General features: G+C 34.9%; 1 protein-coding gene across 1 annotated transcript in view; it reads right to left on the bottom strand.

The window, feature by feature from the left end:
- The window catches only part of Cnbd1 (cyclic nucleotide binding domain containing 1), a 399182-nt gene that overhangs the window by 364388 nt on the left and 13437 nt on the right, over positions 1-21357 (bottom strand). Inside the window, exons 2-4 of the mRNA XM_074066942.1 lie at positions 18598-18667; positions 3963-3971; positions 1726-1830 (exon numbers count right to left, since the gene is read on the bottom strand). Of these exons, the coding sequence (XP_073923043.1) occupies positions 1726-1830; positions 3963-3971; positions 18598-18667 (184 nt within the window). The remainder of the gene's footprint in view (positions 1-1725; positions 1831-3962; positions 3972-18597; positions 18668-21357) is intronic.

Genomic DNA, 21357 nt, shown 5'->3' with positions numbered 1-21357 from the left:
GGGCAAATGCAGCAATGTGGTTGGATTTGGATCACATGACAAGTGAGAACACATACAGGAGATATTGGAATAGGCAGAAAACCCCAAACATGAAAGCGTTTGATGTCCCTCCTCCAGAGGAAGTAATACAGAAACATTAAAATGAAAGAGGTCAACACGAGAGGGGGGTCAGTAACCAGTGTAAAGATCAGTTAGAGAAGCAATAAAGGAAATTCAAATTAAAACCACACTAAGATTCCACCTCACCCCTGTTAGAATAGCCATCATTAGCAACACCACCAACAACAGGTGTTGGCAAGGATGTGGGGAAAATGGAACCCTCTTACACTGTTGGTGGGAATGCAAACTAGTACAACCACTCTGGAAAAAAATTTGGAGGCTACTTGAAAAGCTAGACATTGATCTACCATTTGATCCAGCAATACCACTCTTGGGAATATACCCAAAAGACTGTGACACAGGTTACTCCAGAGGCGCTTGCACACCCATGTTTATTGTGGCACTATTCACAATAGCCAAGTTATGGAAACAGCCAAGATGCCCCACCACTGACGAATGGATTGAGAAAATGTGGTATCTATACACAATGGAATTTTATGCAGCCATGAAGAAGAACGAAATGTTATCATTCGCTGGTAAATGGATGGAATTGGAGAACATCATTCTGAGTGAGGCTAGCCTGGCCCAAAAGACCAAAAACCGTATGTTCTCCCTCATATGTGGACATTAGATCAAGGGCAAACACAACAATGGGATTGGACATTGAGCACATGATAAAAGCGAGAGCACACAAGGGAGGGGTGAGGATAGGTAAGACACCTAAAAAATTAGCTAGCATTTGTTGCCCTTAACGCAAAGAAACTAAAGCAGATACCTTAAAAGCAATTGAGGCCAATAGGAAAAGGGGACCAGGAACTAGAGAAAAGGTTAGTTCAAAAAGAATTAACCTAGAAGGTAACACACATGCACAGGAAATTAATGTGAGTCAACTCCCTGTGTAGCTATCCTTATCTCAACCAGCAAAAACCCTTGTTCCTTCCTATTATGGCTTATAATCTCTCTACAACAAAATTAGAAATAAGGGCAAAATAGTTTCTGCTGGGTATTGAGGGGGTGGGGGGAGAGGGAGGGGGCGGAGTGGGTGGTAAGGGAGGGGGTGGGGGCAGGGGGGAGAAATGACCCAAGACTTGTATGCACATATGAGTAATAAAATAAAAAAAATCAGTTAGAGATGAATCAATCTGAGTTGTAACACATTTGTACATGGAAGCAATGCTAGGAATCTCTCTGTATAACTATCTTTATCTCAACTAGCAAAAACACTTTGTCTTTCTTATTATTGCTTATGTCTACTCTTCAACAAAATTAGAGATAAGGGCAAAACAGGTTCTGCCTGGAAGTGAGGGAGAAGAGAGGAGAGAGTGGGGGAGGGGGGCAGGGAGAAAAAATGACCCAAACAATGTACACACATGTGAATAAATGAATAAAAATTAAATAAAATATATCTTTATTAGCAAAAATAATAATAATAATAATAATAATGAACCCAACCTCACTGTCCTTACCTCTGTTTCCTTGATTGTTTCCTGGTATAGAGCAGTGGTAATGAACCAAATGCTTTCATATATTCAGTTCCACTTGTGCACGGGAGCTCACACATGCACACACACAAACACACAGTCACGCACACACGTCGACTGTGCTTTCAATAGAAGACATTATTACCTTTGCTCCTCCTGTTTGAAAATTTTAGGTAATCTTTGCTTATGCAGGAATATTTTAGGATATTGCTTGATAAATGCATTGTGAGCTGCTAGAAGACTGCAAGAACTCCGGCTTTAAAAAAGAGAGAAATTAAATTATGTTATAGGACAGTTTTTCAAAGGAAAGATTATACAAATTAATTCCATTTCAATTTTTTAAGACATGCCTTCTTAAGATTTTTATTTTTGTAATTTATTAAAGCTGTTACAAAATATAACACACAATAAAAATTTCTTCAGACTATTTTTATTTATCTTAATCTTTTCAATGATTTATAAAAATCTCACGACCTATTTTTTAAGTCTGGAATAAAACAGCGTTAAGCAAAAAGATCAACATTTCCCAAAATCAAAAAACCTATGAATTCATTTCAGATGCTTTGCAGAAGTAAAGATTTCAAATCATAAATTCCAATAGTAGAGACTGGGTGGACTTCTCTATTTTAAAAATCCTCCTCTGAGTAATTCTTTTATGCATCCAGTTTTTGATCCTCTAAAAATATAAAAATGCCAAAAAATAAGATCTATGGGAATATGACAAGTTTTCATTAAACATTAAGTAATGACTTTTGTTTATGGAAAATCTGCCTGATTCAATTTTCTATTGACAACTACCATGAAATATTGGTCAATTTTTAAAATGTTAACTTTCATCTTGACAGCTTATTTCCATAATTAGCAAAAATGATCATACTTCAAATTGAACACTGACAAACATCTTAGTCAATACTTGTCTTATGGAAATGAATATAAAAATCCTCAAGAATTTTTTTTTATTGTCAATGTACATAATAACACACTAAAATATTTATAATAGATTCTTATACTCTTGGCTATATTTCCTAAAACAACATATTGATATTTTACATAAGATAAATGTTATATATGTTAAGAATCTGATTTTATTCAATTTACTTTATTGATTCAAATGATAAAATGTGTATATTATTTAATACAACATTAGGTGGCTCCATTCCTTGTCACACTGATATGGACACACTGATCAGGTATATACTTTGGGGGCTGGGAATGTAACTCACTGGTAGAGCACTTTTCTGGCATGCATGAGACCCTGAGTTCAATCCTCAAACTGCTTTGTTTTTGTTTTTTTCTTTACTATGACTACTCATTTCAATGGAAACTTTCCAGAGTTCTATTTTCCTTTTGTTTGGAAATTCACATTCTATAATCATCTATTTGACATGTCTACCTGCTTTTATTAGGTACTTGTTCTGTTCCAAGCCCTATAATATTTACATTGTTTTTGTCTTATTGAATATTTAAGTCACCTAATGATATTGAAATATTTAATTACTCATTCTACACATAAAGAAACTGCAGCCTTAAAAATTGACCTAGTTCATATAACTAAAGTGGAGGATGCAAAGTAGAAATGAAAGCTGAATTGATTCCAAAACCCATTTCCTTAACTTCTGGGATTTGTCCTCCTCAATTAGTAAAGCACACTAGTTCTTACTTTATGCCAAGCACTATTCTAGGCAACTTACATGCAGTGGTTATTTAATCCTTGCACAGGTACTTCTACCATCTTCATTTTATACATGAAGAGACTGAGACCCAAAAAAGTCAGAAGTGTAGCCTTTTTATCAACACGCAGCACATGCATACAGGTCTTAGAACCTTATTCTAATCTATGATCTAGACAAATCATCTTTGAGGTGGCTAAAAATTTATACCAAATATTGAGGTCTTTACTCTTCTCATTTTCCACATGTACAACTGAGCCACAGTCCTTGAGAATCTCCCAGATGTGATGGCTGGTGTTCAAAAGCCCAGTATTTATGATCTTGACCTTCAAAAGCAGTGTGTGCAAGAAGTGAACTATGTCAAAGACCGCCATGGCAGATTCAAACACTACAGCTAGAGACATGGTCCTCAGTATGCATCCTGTAATGAACTATGATGCTCAAATACGCTCTATGTCACAAAAATGTCAAAGTGCATTCCTGTGTCTAATTCTCTAATATTCGGGGATCAAAATAAAATACGGAAAGTGGCCAAGTAGATATAAGAAGGTGGGAACTGGAGAGAGCATGCCTACAAGGACAGAGCCATGGGCTCACTATTAAAAGCCCATTTTTAGGGTGATAGAAGTCCAATACTGCATGCAGTATTTTTTGTGGAAGCTAGAAACCTGAACACCCATGTGAAATATTCTTGTTTTTAAATACTGGTAACTGCTGTGGACTGAATTGTGTCCCCATCCAAAAAAGTTTGTGTGTTTAAACCCCAATTCCCAATGTGACTATGTTCGGAGATACCTGGCCACCAAGGAAGTTGAGGAATGTTGTCTAACTCTGTACCCCGGAAGATACTGTTTGGGGGAACATAAAGAAGTCTTTATCATAGTTATAAAAACCAGTGAATATTAGAATTGGAATTACACTCATCATTTAGACATATAACTATCATTTTGTGAATAAAGAAATGATACAGATAAAATTTGAAAGACATGCCTAAGTTGATATAAGGCAAAAGAATTAGTATACAAATTCAGGTTGTCTTGATTCCAGGGTTAGTGTTCTAACATTTCTCAAAATAGGCACAACCTCAAAGGGGAGGCAGGAAGTAAAGCCACATGTCATGCAGTTAGAGGACCCTCCCAAAGCCATTAATTGAGGTCAGTCTTCTGACCTAGGAGAGCGTACTTGGCACATTCATAGCAAGTTGTAGCCAATGGAATATGAAAAGGTGGGCAGAAGGGATGTGCATTTGTACTCTACCCCTGAAAAGTCTTCCACAGTAGATTTTTAATGTCCTTTCCTCTTCTACTTTGAAGCAGAGGAGCAGGGGGACCAGGGAAGTCATATCAGGAAGATGAAATAGCAAATGTTTGATAGAAACCTACAACCCTAAACCAGGTATAGCCTGCCAATCAAAAATGCCCTTTTATGCCATGATGTGAGAAAAAATATAAACTATTAAATTAAGGCACTGAGACTGAAGGTTTATCTACAGTAGCTGGAATACCATAATACAATATTTCCTTCTACTCACAGTTCTGGGAACATAATAAGTTTCTAATAAAATACTTATTTGTTAATTATATTTATGTATTTCCCTGAGGCAATTTACATTTTTATCTTAAATTAATTAAGCCATAAAAGTTTAATCTATTCATCTTCTTATACATTATTTCCACTTGAATTTGCTTACAAATATTATAGCATCTACACATTCATTTGATGAAAACTGAAAAAAATGTGAATGTCATCCTTTCACAGTAAAGGAAGCAGGTAAAAGTTGATGTGAATTAAGATGACTACATACAAACAGATATTTCTGAAATGGATTTCATCTTTTTGTTACAATATGAGTTGAAGAAAAATGCTGGGTAACAATGCCAATGGATTTAACATTATTCCCTTGACCCCAATGAAAATGTCACTCAATCAACAATCTTTTCAGATCATACCATTACAGTGTTGCTCTAGTCAGTCTTCTTTATGCTTATTTTTAAATGTTTTGGAAATGTAAGTCTCTAGTTATGAACTCATTTGATCATCTTCCTTATCTACATTACCTCATTAACAAAGGACTTTATGGTTTCAAAATTGTATTTTTTCAAGGGAGTTACACACACTATAGCAATTAGTTAACTATAAAGATTAATCCTAAATTTTCATTTTCATAAAGCTCCTGAAGAAAAATTAAAAGACTTATTTTTAAATAGCTAACTACAAAAGTATAACTAAGACTGAATCTAAACCAACCAGAGATACTGATCTGTCATAAAATTTTACTGAAGTAATTGAAGGTTTTACTTTGAGAAAGTCTCTAATTTGCATATAACACTGAGGTTTTGTTTTAAGTTTATACAAAGTATTTCAACCTCTTATTTCTTTGTCTCTAGAAACCTTTAGGATTATTGTAGCACCTAGAAATAATAAATGAAGGTTCCTGGCCCACTGTTTATAATATATTCAGCATTTTAAAATGGCAGCTGTTAATACAAATTCAAGTTAAGAATATATAATATTTAGCAGTCAAACAAACTTTTCTTTTATTAAAAATTTGGGGATAGCAAAGCACAGTGACTCAGGCATATAATTTCAGCAACTTGGGAGGTGGTGGTGCGAAGAATTGTGATTCAAGGCCAGGCCAGGCAAAAGGTAAGCAAGACCCCATCTCAACAAACAAGCTGAGGTTATTAGTACATGCCTGTCATCTCACCTACACAGGAGGCAAAAAGTACCATTATGGTCTAGGCCAGATAGACAAAATCTTGAGACCTTATTTGGAAACACATCTAAAGTGAAGAGGACTGGGGGTGTGGCTTAACTGGCAATCAGGAGGCCCTCAGTTCAATCCCCAATACAGACAGAAAAATGTGGGGATGTAAGCCTCACTTTCAGTGAATGAAAAAGACAAGAATTTGGATTAACATCAAACCTTATAGTAATACATGTGAACAACATTCCTATAATGTTAAATGCTATTAAAACTAGAATAATCTTCTGTATAGGAAGAAGACAAAACAAAATGCACTGAAAATGTTGAACAGTCACAGGATAGGGGAAAAGGGCAAGGAAAAGCAATAGAAGGGGTTAGACTTATTAAAGTACAATATATTTACAGGTACAATACCGAGGTCAACACCACTGAACCATTAACAGACAGGAATGTACAATAAGTCATGTTATGAAAGGGTAATAGCAGGAGGGGAGGGCAAATGAACAGGGGAAAAGAGGGTGGATATGGTTGAGGTACTCGCTTTCTTTTATTTTTTATTTTGTCATTTTTATATTTACTCACATGTGTATACATTGTTTGGGCCATCTCAACCCCTCTCCCAATTCTGGGCAGAACCTGTTCCACCCTCTTGTTTTCCAATTTGGTTGAAGAGAAAACACAAGAAATAATAAGAAAGACATAGCATTTTGCTAGTTTGAGATAAAGATAGCTATACAGAGAGATTCCTAGCGTTGCTTCCATGCACATGTGTATTGCAAACCAAATTGGTTCATCTCTACCAGACCTCTTTAGTATTTCCTGGTCACCTTCCCATAGTGGCCTCTGCCAGTTTAAGATTACTATATTCACTCCTATGCAGTGTGCACATCAACTACATTCAAGTTTTAGGCTTCCTTCCCTTTCTCTATTCCTCCAATGCAGAGTCTCCCCTTAGCATGTGACCCATGTCTAATAATATTACTGCATTTGTTTTAGGTCTATGATCTGCATATGAGGGAGAACATGCGATTTTTGGCCTTCTGAGCCTAGCTAATTTCACTTTAGAGTTCACCAGTTCCATCCGTTTATTTGCAAATGACAAAATTTAATTCTTCTTTGTAGATGAATATAATTCCATTGCGTATAAATACTACATTTTCTTAATCCATTCATCGGTAGTGAGGCATATTGGCTGTTTCCATAGCTTGGCTATTGTGAATAGTGCTGCAATAAACAGGGATGTGCAGGTGCCTTTGGAATAATCTGAAACACATTCCTTCTGGTAGAAGTGGTATTGCTGGGTCATATGGCAGATTCTATGTTTATTTTTGCAAGAAGTTTCCATATTGTTTTCCAAAGTGCCTGTACTAGCTTATTCTCACCCTCAGTGTATGAGGATTCCTTTTTCCCTGCATCCTCTCCAACATTTGTTGTTGGAGCTGTTCTTGATGATGGCTATTCTAACAGGAGTGAGGTGGAATCTTAGTGTGGTTTTGATTTGCATTTCCTTTATGGCCAGAAATGGTGAGCATTTTTTTATGCATTTTTTTGGCCATTTGGACATCTACCTTTGACAAAGTTCTGTTTAGTTCAATTGCCCATGTCTTTATTGGTTCATTGATTTTGGGGGAGTATAGTTTTTTGAGCTCCCTATATATTGTGGTTATCAATCCTTTGATGTATAGCTAGTAAAGATTTTCTCTTGCTGTGTGGGTGGTCTCTTCAGTTTAGAGACCACTTCTTTTGTTATGTAGAAGCTTTTTAATTTCATGTAGTCCCATTTGTCCATCCTTTCTCTTAGTTGCTGGGCCACTGGAGTTCTACTGAAGTCCTTGCCTATATCTATTGCTTTCAGAGCATTCCTTGTTCTTTCCTGTACTAACAGCAAGGTTTCAGGTCTGATATTAATGTCCTTAATCTACTTTGAGTTGATATTAGTACAGGGTGATAGGCATGGACTTAGTTTCAGTTTTCTGCAGGCAGATAACTACTTGTTCCAGCAACATTTGTTGAAGAGAGTGTCTTTTCTCCATCATATGTTTTTGGTGCCTTGTCAAAAATAAGGTGGGCATAGCTGTGTGGATTCATATCCAGGTCCTCTATTCTATTCCACTGGTCTTCATATCTGTTTTTGTGCTAGTAGCATCCTGTTTTTATTGCTATGGCTCTATAGTATAATTTGAAGTCAGGTATTGTGATACCTCCAGCATTGCTCTTTTTGCTGAGTATTGTCTTGGCTATTAGCAGTCTCTTGTGTTTCCAAATGAACTTTAGGATAGATTTTTCAATCTGTGATAATTGTCCTTGGGATTTTCATGGGAATTGTGTTGGACATGTAGATTGTATAGCCATTTTTACTATGTTGATTCTACCAATTTGTGAACATGGGAAATCTTTCTACCTTCTATAGTCTTCTTTGATCTCTTTCTTCAATGGTTTGTAGTCTTTTACATCCTTTGTTAAGTTTATTCCTAGGTATTTGATCTTTTTTGAGGCTATTGTAAATGGAATTGTTTTCCTATATTCTTTCTCAATTTGTTCATTGTTGGTGTATAGAAATTCTACTGATTTTTGTAAGTTTATTTTGTATCCTGCTACATTACTGAAGCTGTTTATGGTGTCTATGAGATTTTGGGTGGAGTTTTTTGGGTCGTTAGGTATAGGATCATGTTGTCTGCGAATAAGGATACTTTCACTATTTCTTTACCTATTTGTATTCCTTTTATTTCTTCTTCTTGCCTTATTGCTCTGGCTAGGAATTCCAAGACTATGTTGAATAGAAGTGGGGATAGTGGGCACCCTTGTCTCATTCCTGACTTTAAGGGAAATTGTTTCAGTTTTCCCCATTAAGTATGATGTTGTTTGTAGGTTTGTCATATATAGCCTTTACAATGTTGAGGTACATTCCTTCTACTGCCAGTTTTCTTAGAGCTTTTATCTTGAAATGGTGTTGAATCTTATCAAAGGCTTTTTCTGCATCTATTGAGATGATCAAGTGGTTTTTGTCTTTGCCTCTATTAATGTGCTGTATTACATTTATTGATTTGTGTATGTCGAAGCAACCCTGCACCCCTGGGATGAAGCCCACATGGTCATGGTGAATGATCTTTCTGATGTGTTGTTGGATTCAAGTTGCCATTATTTTATTAAGCATTTTTGCATCAATACTCATTAAGGAGATTAGCCTCTGTGGATGTATCCTTGTCAGGTTTTAGGATGAGTGTAATACTGGCTTCATAGAATGAGTTAGACAATGTTCCTTCCCTTTCTATTTCATGGAAAATTTTAAGGAGTGTTGGTATTAGTTCTTCTGTAAAAGTCTGGTAGAATGCAGCAGAGAATTTGTCAGTTCCTGGACTTTTCTTTTTTGGGAGACTCTTTATTGCTACCTCAATTTCATTATGTGTTATAGCTCTGTTTAGGTGGTTAATATCCTCTTGGGTCAGTTTTGTATGGTCATAAATATCTAGAAATTGGTTCATTTCTTCAAGATTTTCCAATTTATTGGAATATAGGTTCTCAAAGTAGTCTCTGACAATTCCCTGGAGTTCCTTGGTATTTGTTGTTATCTCCCCTTTTGCATTTCTGATTTTACTAATTTGGGTCTTTTATCAACTCATTTTAGTCAGATTTACCAGGGGCTTGTCAATCTTGTTTACTTTTCAAAGAACTAGCTTTCTGTTTCATTGATTATTTGTTTTCTGTTTTTGCTTTGGTCACTGTTTCATTAATTTCAGCCCTTATTTTTATTTATTTCCTGTTCATTTTGGGTTTTACCTGTTCTTATATTTCTAGGAGTTTGAGATGTAGCATTAGGTTATTTTTTGAGATCTTTCTGTACTCATGGCTATAAACAGTCCTCTTAGGACTACCTTTGCTGTGTCCCATAGGTTCTGGTAGGTGGTGTTTTCATTTTCATTAACTTCCAGGAACCTGTTGATTTCCTCTCTTATTTCTTCAATAACCCACTGATTGTTGAGCAATGTGTTATTCAGCCTCAAATTATTTGCATATTTGCTGCTGTTATATGTTTTTTGTTGTTGAGTTCTAGCTTTATTGCATTGTGATCGAATAGAATGCAGGGCGTTATTTCTGTTTTCTTGTATTTGCTGAGGCTTATTGTTGCCCTAACATGTGATCTATTTTGGAGAAAATTCCATAGGCTGCTGAGAACAATGTATATTATGCTGTTGTTGGTTGAAGTATTTTGTTAGCACCAGTGAGGTCCATTTTATCTACGGAGTCATTTAGTTCTAGGATTTTTGGTGATTTTTTGTTTTTATGACCTATCTATCTGTGATAGAGGGATATTATAGTCTCCCACTACCACTGTGTTGGAGTCTGTATGTGCTTTTAAGTCCTTTAGTGTATGTTTGATAATATTGGGTGCACTGACAATGGATGCATACAGGTTGATAATTGTTATTTCCTTTTGATGTATTGCTCTTTTTATTAGTATGATATGTTCTTCTTTGTCTCATTTGACCAATATAAGTTTGAAATCTTGCTACTTCTGTCTGATTAAGGGGCCATTGGCTTGGTTAAATATTATTCCACCCTTTCACCCTAAGCCAGTCATTATTTCTATCAATAAGATGGTATCTTGTAAACAACAGATTGTCAGATCTTCCTTTTTAATCCAGTTTGCCACACAAATGGAGTTGAGTCCATTGACATTCAATATTAATATTGATAGATATGTGGTGATTCCTGCCATTTAGTTGTGTTTGTTGTTTAAGAATTTGATTGTGTGCAGCCATATCAATGCTAATCTCTGATTACTTTTCTCCTGTGGTTTGAAACTTCCTTTCCTCTCATGGTTTTGTTTACTCTCATCTTCTGTGTGCAGAATTCCTTGTAAAATCTTCTGTAATGGTGGCTTGGTGGTAATATATGATTTTAGTTTCTTTTTATCATGGAAGATTTTTATTGCTCCATCAATTTTGAATGATAGTTTTGCTGGGTAGAGTATCCAGGCCTGAAATTATTTTCATTCAGTGCTCAAAATACCTCACTCTATGCTGTTTTTGTTTTTAAGGTTTCCGTTGAGAAATCTGCTATTATTTTGATGGGTTTACCTTCACACGGTATTTGGGTTTTTTTCTTTCACAGCCTTCACTATTCAATCTCTGTTCTCTATGCTTGTTGTTTTAATGATAATATGCCAGGGATAGGTTCCTTTTTGGTCAAGTTTGTTTGGTGTCCTGGAGGCTTCCTATGCCTTAGTGGGCAAAACTTTCTTGAGATTTGTGAAATTTTCTGTTATCATTTTATTGAATATATTCTGTATCCCTTCGGCTTGCACCTCTCCTCCTTCTTCAATGCCCATGATTGTCAAGTTTGGCTTTTGATGGAGTCGCTGAGTTCTTGCATATTCCCTTCACAGTTCTTGAGTTGTTTGATTAAGATTTCTTTTGTTCTTTCTTTAATTTCTATTTTATCATTGAGCTCTCAGTTTCTGTCTTCCACTTGTTCTAGTCTGCTGGAGTGGCCTTCCATTGTGTTTTTTGTTTAACTAAAGGGAATTTTATTTCCAGGATTTCTGTTTGATTTTTTCCTTAGGTTTTCCATATCTTTGTTCAACTCTTCTTTTATGTTTTGTGTTATCATCTTTAATTCATATATCTCTTTTTTTATATTGTCCTTTATTTCACTTTGGTGTTTGTTCATTTATTTGTTTCTCTGAGTTCATTTATTTGTTTCTGTGTCTTCTCATGTCTTTATATTTGGTGTCTTGAAATTTCTTGAATGCATCTTATACATTCTGGTTAACCATGTCTAGTATCTTCTCCATGAATTTTTCAGTGATTGACTCCAAAATTTCCTTTTTGAGGGTGTATGTGTGTGTGTGTGTGTGTGTGGCATCATTGAGCTCATTAGTGATGTTTATCATTGTTTTGTTGGGGACAGGAACTGGGTATCTATTTTCTTCATTTTCCTCTGAACCCTTTATAGAATTATTTTTTTTTGAGGAGAGTGGTTTCCATCCCTTATTCTTCCTATCACTCTACTTAGTGCTGTGCAACTATATTCTTGATAGTTAGTTGTTGGTTTTAATTGCCTGTTTTTATTCCCTCAATTTAATTTTTGTGTTGTGACTGACTTGGTTGTTAGCTAGGGTGATATGCTCTTTCTGTCCCTGGCCCAGAGGTATAATTTAGCAATAAGAAATTCGCAGTTTCAATGCCAGACCAGTTGTTTACATATTATGTAGAAAACCCCTTGGTGATAATATCTATAAACAGTGGGATGTGTGGATGGGTAGGTAAGGGTTATTAGGCTAGATATAGAAATTTGGGTAATTGGTAAATATGGCACTAAAAATGGGGGGAAGGGTAGGTGGGTGGGGGAAGAAGTATGGGGGCTGCTGGTTTTTGTGGCCCTTGTGCGTGTTTGGGTATATTTCTGTTGCTGTAGTGGAGGGTACTTTGTCAAGGATTGCAGGGGGGGTTGTGTATAATTGGTAAAATAGGGTAGTAAGTGGGTGGTAAGTGTGTAGGAATGAGGGTTAGTATAGTGACAGGTATGGGGAACAATAGGAAGGGGAGGTGAAGATAGGGAGAGAGTGAATGAGAAAGAGTAGTTTGGAAGGAGAACAATGGATTGTAGCACAGGAATGGGAGGGAAAGTGAAGGGGTAAGTTTAAAGATAAGAAAATAGTGATGGTGAAATTAATAATACAGAAAAAAAAGCACCAGGTACAGGAACCACAGAAAGTTCAGTCTTGGTAAAAATTCTGGAGTTATTCCTTAAGTGTACAATCCTGGTATTGGCATACAAGCAGGGGTTCAGATGTCGTCTCACCAGGTGATTGGCTTGTGAGTAATATTTGGTTCCTTTTATCCACAGGTTTATTTGCAATTTGGAGGTGAAGTAAGTCTGCCAGTTTATGCAGCATGGTCATTGTTGCTGTTGTTTTCCCCATGAACCAGCTGTGTTGTCCTTCAGCTGCAATTCTCTATGGTCAGCTCCTCCCCCAGCAAGGGGGGCAATTCAGTTTTGAGTACTGCCCTCTGTCCCATGAGACCAGCTCAGGGATCTACCACCTGCCCTGCTTTGGGAGGTTGGCTTGTTGCCCCACCCCCACTCTCAGCTTTTGTGCTTCTCCAAACCTCTGCTTAGTGTTAATGTCTCCTTTGGGAGGTTGGTTTGTCACCCCACCCACATAGTACTTTCTATACATGTAGGAATATGGAACATTGAAACCTGTCAAAGTCATTTGAAGAAGGAGTGGGGAAAGAAAGAAAATAATGAAGGGAAATGAACCAAACTGAGATATGATATAGATATATATGTAAATGTCACAATGAAACCCCATGATAACTATCACAATATAGTTTAAAATGTCTTTTAAGTCTAGAATAGCCTAGACACAAGAAAGAGATTTCTTTACTAAAAAGAACCTAGACACTGACTCTGAGGGAAACTTTTCTTAATTTGAATTGAACCACTAAAGAATAAAGCAAGGTGCAAAAAATAAGTAAATAAATTCAAGGGTCCTATACCATGGCAGTCTTCATTCTCTGAAGAATCCTATTATTGTACATATCCTGAATAACAATTTTTTAGTGCATTCTTGCTCTTTTAAGAGGTAATGAAAGTCCCCAAGGACCATCACATTGCAATAAAAGTGGGTAAAATGAGTGAATGCTTAAGATGTGAACAACAGACAAAAAGAAAGGGTAGGAGATTCTGAGAGCTGGGAAGAATGTGAGCTGGACCTAGGAACAAGGAGAGGAGCCCAGCCTGACCTGGAGAAAGTCTCCCAAAAGAAGATGTAGCAGTCATAAATCCTTGCTCTAGGAAGAGACATGTATAATTTCCCTATATACAATTTAGTTCACATGTTATTTTTACATGTTAAAAATAAGCCAATCTTTTACAGAAAGATCACCTGTAAAGACAAGTTTCTTTGAGTGCAAGGCAGCAGAAGCAATAAACACCAGAGTTATATTACTAACTCTATAAATACTGGTTTGTTAGATGTAAACTATATAGTACTTACATATAAATAGTAATAGAAATAAAGAAAGAAATCACAATGGTGATCAATAGCAAGAGACTAACAGGCATGGCTGAGTAACTTTGAAAAAAAGAGCTAAATGGAAGTTCTCAAAATGAAAACTGCAATTATTTTGTATTTTATTATATATTTAAGTTTTACAATATGATGTTATAGGATACATGTAGTTAGGCAAAAAGGTTCCTAAAGGAAGGAAAATTAGTATACTCATTATCTCACATCATTAATCTTTTGTTTGGTTGTTGGTGGTTGTGACAAGAACAGCTAAATTCTACTCATTTAGCATGAGTCCCCACTGTAGTACATTTTTACTACATATAGTCTTTATGTGGTACCTTAGCTGTCTAGACTTTTCATTCTATATGTCTATAATGTTTTATCCTCTGACTATAATCAGCCCAACTTATTTCCCTAGCCTTCACCCCTGGTAATCACTGTTTTGTTCTTTATCTCTGCATATTAGAATTTTTTAAGAGTTCATATATAAGCAATAGCATGCAATCCCTTTTCTTTCTGTGTCTGGCTTATTTCACCAGCATAAAAGTTCTCCAGATGTATGATTTACAAGTATTATCTCCAAATCCATACGCTGTCATTTCACTTTGTTCACTGATTCCTTTCTGTTCAGAAGCTTTACAATTTGATATAATCCAGTTATTTATTTTTGCTTTTGTAACATAAGCCTTCGGTGAACTAGTTTTTAAAAGTCATTGCCAAGGCTTTATAGTTTCTGGTCTTACATTTAAGACTTTCACTCATTTGAGATGATTTTTGTGTGTGGTATAAGATAAGATTCAATTCCATTCTTTTGCATGGGGAAATTCAGTTTTCCCAGCACATTGAAACCATTCTTCCTCCACTGTGCCCTCTTGGTGACTTTGTCAAAACTTAGTTGACTGTATTTACTTGGATATGCTTGTGAACACTCTTCTGTTCCACTGTCTATATGCCTGTTTTTATGTAAAGATCATATAACTACATAATGTAATTTGAAATGAGGAAATGTGAGGCCACCAGCTTTGTTTTTCTCTCACAGATTTCTTTTGGCTATTTGAAGTCATCTATGGTTTCTTGTGAACTTCAGGATTGTTTATCATGTTTCTGTGAAGAATGCCATTAGTATTTTGATGCAAACTTGCATTGAATCTATATATTGCTTTGAGTAGGATGGACATTATAATAATATTAATTATTCTGGTCCATAAGCATGAGACATCATTCCATTTACTTGGGTTTTCTTCAAAATTTGTTTTTACCAAACTTCATAGTTTCAGTGTGCATATCTTTCAATCCACTGCTTAAATTTTTTCTAAGGGCTTTGACTTCTTTATGATATTCTAAATGGGATTGCTTACTTGGATCATTACTTGTATATAAAAATGCTGTTGAGTATTTATTCTGCAAATTTACTGAACTCATTTATTAATTGTAATGCTTAGTATATTCAAAATGCTAAACATCATATGTCATTAGGCAATTACAAACTAATGCTACAAGATACAACCACACATTAGAATGGCTAAAATCCAGAGCACTTCAATGCAAAATTCTGGCAAGAATATGGAGCCGTAGTATTGGGGCAACTAAGTATCTAAAACAATTATTAAATAATCTAAAGAACAGATCACAATATAATAATAGTAAGGGACTTCAATGCCACACTTTCAAATGGACAGATCATATAGACAAAAAAAAATCAATAAGAAAATATTGAACATGATGTATATACAAGAAAATGCACATGTTTAAGGTTCTATTGATTTTTGCACTTCAGTGAGCCTATCAGACAGGTACAGAACATTCCATTCAGCAGCAACAAAGAATACATTCTCCTCAAACACACATGAAGCATTCTATAGAATGCAACATATTTAGGGCCACAGAACAAGTCCTAATATAAATTTAAGAGGATTGAAATCATACCAAGAATTTTCTGATCACATTGGCATGAAATTAGAAATCAATAGCAGAATTCTTAGAAAATCCCTAATACATAGATATCAAACAACATGCTTCTCATGAACCAATGGATCAAAGAAAAAATCAAAATAGCAACAAAAAATGACTTGAGAGTAATGAGAATGGAAACAGCATACCAAATCTTCCTGCATGCAGCAAAAGCATTCCTAAGAGTTAAGATTACTGCAATAAACACCTATATAAAAAAATATCTAAAACAATCTAACATTACACCTCAAGGGCATTTTTTTAACCAGGACCAAAAATAATAAATAATAACCCAGAAAATCCTAGAATAATAATCCAAAAACAATAATAACTATGATCTTTATTCTTATAAAAATTACATTCAAAACTAATGATTGCTGCAACATTCATGTACAAAAATTTCAAACCTTGAATCATTTAATTCTCAGAATTTGTTTTTATTACATAAGAAAAAAGTATTTCATTGATCATATTGAACAAACAACACATGAAGAAAAAATAGACATGACTGAATATATTTTTTAAAAAACTGTTCTCAATGTCTCAAAATCACTTGAAAACTTTGTAATTCCAAAGGACATAAATAATTTCTATGAGTTAATTCTGCTAAATTGCCTAAAGAGTTCTTAAGAGAGAAAAGAGGATATACCTAAATGAATGAGTCAGGTTACAACAAAGGCACCTGCACACCCATGTTTACTCCAGCATTATTTACAATAGCTAAACTGTGGAAACAGCCAAGATGCTCCACTACTGATGAATGCATTAAGAAAATGTGGTATTTATATATAATGGAATTCTATTCAGCCACAAAGAAGAATGAAATTTTGTCATTTGCAGGTAAATGGATGGAACTGGAGAACATCATCTTAAGTGAAGTTAGCCAGGTTCAGAAGGCCAAAAGCCTCATGTTTTCTCTCATATGTGGAATATAGACCTCATACAAATATAGCAATATTATTTTTAAAAATCTGGTCACACTAAGAGGAAATCACATACAAGAGAGGAAGGGTAAAAGAACAAAACTAAGAAGGTGAATGTGGTCGATGTATTCTCTATAGCAGAATGAATGAATATAGAATTTTTAAAGTGGTTGAAAACACCATAAGAAAGGGACTAAGTTAGAATGAAGAAAAATGGAGGAGATGAGCCAATAGGGGTTATAATACATATATACATGGAATGTCACAAGGATACTCCCTGTGTACACATTTTAAATAAGCAAAAATGTCATGAAATGTATGCATGAAATCTGCATACAAATACTCTAAAACTTGCCTTCTCAAGCCTTAGGTGTATGTCAGTGCCTCAAAAGAACACATCCCCAAAATTCAGGGAGATTTGGGTCTGAAAGATGAGGCACAATAATCATGAGACTTCATAGAAGGAGTCAGGTAGGGCAACTGGAGTGAGCCTGGACCAGATGACAGTATGTGATGAAAGAACATCGCTTGGGAGAGATTGTCTAAAGGAAGAGGAAGGCTGGTAAGTTTATTTAGAGTGGATTCTTTGACACCAGATCTATATGATTTTATCTCTCTTATTATGATCCTCTCAGTGTTGAAAGAAAAAATAAGAAATCTAGAAACATATGGAAAAAGATATATGTCTAGGCCAGAAAGCAAAAGGAAAAGAGACATTCAGTTCCATATACATGTATATGGGATAATACATATATTATCAAATTTAATAATCCTGATAATCCTTTCAAATGGTTACCATTGCTATCTCCACTTTACAAGAGGAAAAACTAAGGCAAAGAAAAACTAAGTGACCAGTTCAAGGTAACATCATAGAAAAGTGGTTGAGCCAGAATTTAAACTAGGAAATTAGAGTCTATGTAATTACTTCTTTGCCCTATGCTGAAAAATATTAGGAGTAAGGAGGAGAGAGCAACAAGAAAAAAAAAACTTCTTTTGGTAGAAATCCCAGAATATCAAAGAATCATGCCCTCTTCATTCTTCTGAAAAAAGAAGAATGGGAAGACAAATGAAAAAATATAAAGATCGTTTGAAGTGGTCAAGAAGAAATGACTTAGAGATATTTTAAAGCAGAGAGAAAATCTGTAAACCTAGGGGATTTTCTCAACAGTTCTGTAAAGATGAGGCAAGGTTCCCTTGCTGAGTGAAGGAAGACAGAAAAGTAGATTGACAATGATGAATATAGAAGAAAATAACCAGCTTTATAATTTCAAAAGTCCAATTTGGGGAAAGGAGTTGGCAATAAAATAGAATTTTAGAAATTATATCTTAAAGTATCACACAGCACAGGAATCCTGAGCTGTGAACAGCGATATTTCCTAGTTTTCTAGCTACAGCATATTTCAAGTAGACATCCCCTGTGCACTGCTCAGGTACTTATTTCACTCAGCATTTGTGTTTTCAACTATTTAAGGCTCTTTCTTCTTATGACTGCTTTTATGCACTAAAAAGGGGCCAGCTTGGGATGAATTATGTTTGTTCCACACTACGTTGCTTTCTTAAAATATGACATATATATTCTGCCTCTTCAGTCTATAGAAATAACCTCTGGGTTTTCAAATGTTTTTGTCTGTGTGGTAAATCAGGTATCTGTGAGAGTTGACAATGGTTTATTACTACAGTTTATCCATAAAACAAGCACATTCATATTCATTTCAATGACAGAAAAAGAAATGCATGAATAACTTACCTGCTTAGTCCTCTAATGTGGCATAATGCATTCAACTGACCATAATTAATGTTCTTAGGCATTTTCAAGCCTGCAAAAAAATCAATTAAAATGTGAGCAATTTTCTGTAATCTTATTAACCAAGTGTGTAAATAGAGTTTAATTACAAACATTCATCATACTAAAAGAATCCAGTGACCATGGAAGTGAGGCATTCACAGTCTTTGTTTTATACATGAACAAAATTGAATAGGGTGATTAAAATGAATAAAGAATTTAATTTTTTCATTGATGTCAAATCTATTCTGGCAATTTTTAATTCCAGCAAATGCTGAAATTTGTATGTGTCATAAAATGTCATTTAATTAAAACTTTTTCGGAATTCCTTTCTAAGACATTTAGAGTATGTACTGGTTCCAGAACTAATCCAAACATGACAATTCAAAGAAGAATTTTCATGATATTTGATATTTCTCTCACCTCTTCCTCCTCCTCCTTCATCATCATCATCATCATTCTTTCTGTCTGTTTCCCTCCCTTCCTCTCCCCTCTCCCTGCCCCCCACCCACCTCCTCTTCAATCCTATCCACCTTTGACTAGCCCCTCTTTAGAGCCCCATCCAGTGTCTGGAATCAGTTTGCAATTCTTTCTGAGGTTCAAATGTAAGAAAATCCAAAAAAGACTTCTTAAGAACAGAAAAAGAGGCATTGTAGCCAAGAAGAAAATTAATTATAATTCTCCTTCAGTGCCATAATGAGGTGACATCCTTCAAGCAAGATGGAAAGAAAGAGCACTGAGTAGGATAAGCATCTTTATAAGGATGGTGCTTATATCACAGGCTCTCTGTGTACTCCAGAAGAAGAATGCTGTTGGAAATGCTGTGAAATGAAAAAGTGTAATAAATGTTACCTTGTGTATATTATCCAGTTCCTTAGTGAAAAGGTACTAGAAAAATCTGTGTCTTAATGAACTTCTACACTTTTAAAAGGCATTTGATGACCACATCTAATTATGAAAAACCCAAACTTGACACATACAAGTTTATCCATTCTAATTTCAGCTTCCTGAATCATAAATTTTGACTTCACATAAGCCCTTTGTAACATAAAAATTAAACAGCAGTAGCAACAGCGGCTGCTTTCTAAGTATGAAACTGAAATAAGCAGAAAACTGATGGCTAACCCACATACACCTTTTAATAAATTTGAAACTACTCATGATATACTTTAGGCATTTTTCTTTCATTTCTCAGGTAAGTGCTAAGAAACAAAATATTACCTAATTTAGTTTTAGCATAATGTAGAATAATTTATTTTAAATTAAACAAGTTAGAGCTTAGATATATCCGAATATTTTAACATACTAGTATTTGTGATATATAAATTCTTAATCGTGATAGTCTTTTAAGAGGAATTTGGAAGAAACTTGCATTCATTTAGTCATTTTTCTTAATATAGTTCAAGAATAGGGTCAGAAATAACTCCAGTGAGTGGTATAAACAGGAAAAGGAGATGGCAGCAAAGAGATTTGGGGAAAAGGTTAAAGTTTGAGAAATTCGGACTACAAAAAGGAAGCTTTAAAAAAATTATTTTCCTTCATCCTTTAGTTAAAGCTGTTTATGAAAATAAGAATTACATAACAATGTTTATAAGACTAAAAATTGCTAGCAAATAATAGAAAAAACTTAAAATGCTAATTTAATTTGTGTTATGTCTAAAAAATCACCTTGCCTGAGAAAAGCTAAGGTGCTAGAAACTGAGGCCAAATCTTCATGTTAGGCTTGAAAAGAGCCAAGTAAACTCAAGTACCTAGTAGAAGAGCACATTAATTCATAAAAAATATTTCTTCACTGATCCTCATTTCTGAGAGGTGTTTGTCACAAGGGTCTTATATGAAAGGCTTTGAACAACATAATGGATATTGTCTTTGAAAACAGACTCATTAAAAAGAAAAGAGCCAGAAGGTTTCAACATGAAATTGTAACTATGTAAAGACCAGAGGTTGAGCTATTCTAGAGATCAAATTTAATACAGGGATAAAGCTTAAAGTGTTTCAAAGAGTACAAAGTTTACATTTATTTTCTATTCTGTTTTCCCTCATGAATATGTCTTAAGCAGGCTTCTGACAGAAGCAGAGGGACTGACACTGATAATGGGGTTAAAATCAAGGATTCTGTATGAAACAGGATTAGAAGCTGATATAAAAGGGTGGTTACAAATTAATCGTGCACTAGAAACCCATTTGCAATTAAAAAGCCAGTTATCTTTGTGGTCTAAGGCCCGCTGAATTTTATTAAGATGGGGAAAAATTCCCAATGTCTTATTCGAATGGTATATTGATTATCTTTTGTTTATATGTGTTAGAGTAATGTATGAATTACCATTTGTTTATGTATTAAGTATTTCTTCAAGATAGATATGTTTACCTATTTGTGTAGTATGGTAAATTAAGTATGCTTGTCATGGAAGTTTTAAAAATTTGTTGAAAATGGGAATGACAGAGTGGCTCAGTTGGTAGAGCTCCTGTCTACCCCAATATATATATTTTTAAAACTATATATATGTATATATAGTTTAAAATTTTTTTGCAATGAGAAATAAAGTGATTAAAACTGCATTGGTAAGTGTATGCTAGCTGGGGTTTTTTGTGGGGAGGATTTGGGAGAGTTTTTGCTGGTACTGGGGTTAAATTTGGGGCCTCCACTTGCTAGACAGACATTTATCATTTGAGTCACTCCTATAGCCTTTTATCTTTATTTTGTGCATAGGATCTTGTATTTAT

Source organism: Castor canadensis, chromosome 3 (genome assembly GCF_047511655.1).
Source record: "Castor canadensis chromosome 3, mCasCan1.hap1v2, whole genome shotgun sequence".
Classification (NCBI taxonomy): Eukaryota; Metazoa; Chordata; class Mammalia; order Rodentia; family Castoridae; genus Castor; species Castor canadensis.
The sequence above is the reverse complement of the archived record's forward strand: the minus strand, read 5'-3'. Positions and strand labels throughout refer to the sequence as shown.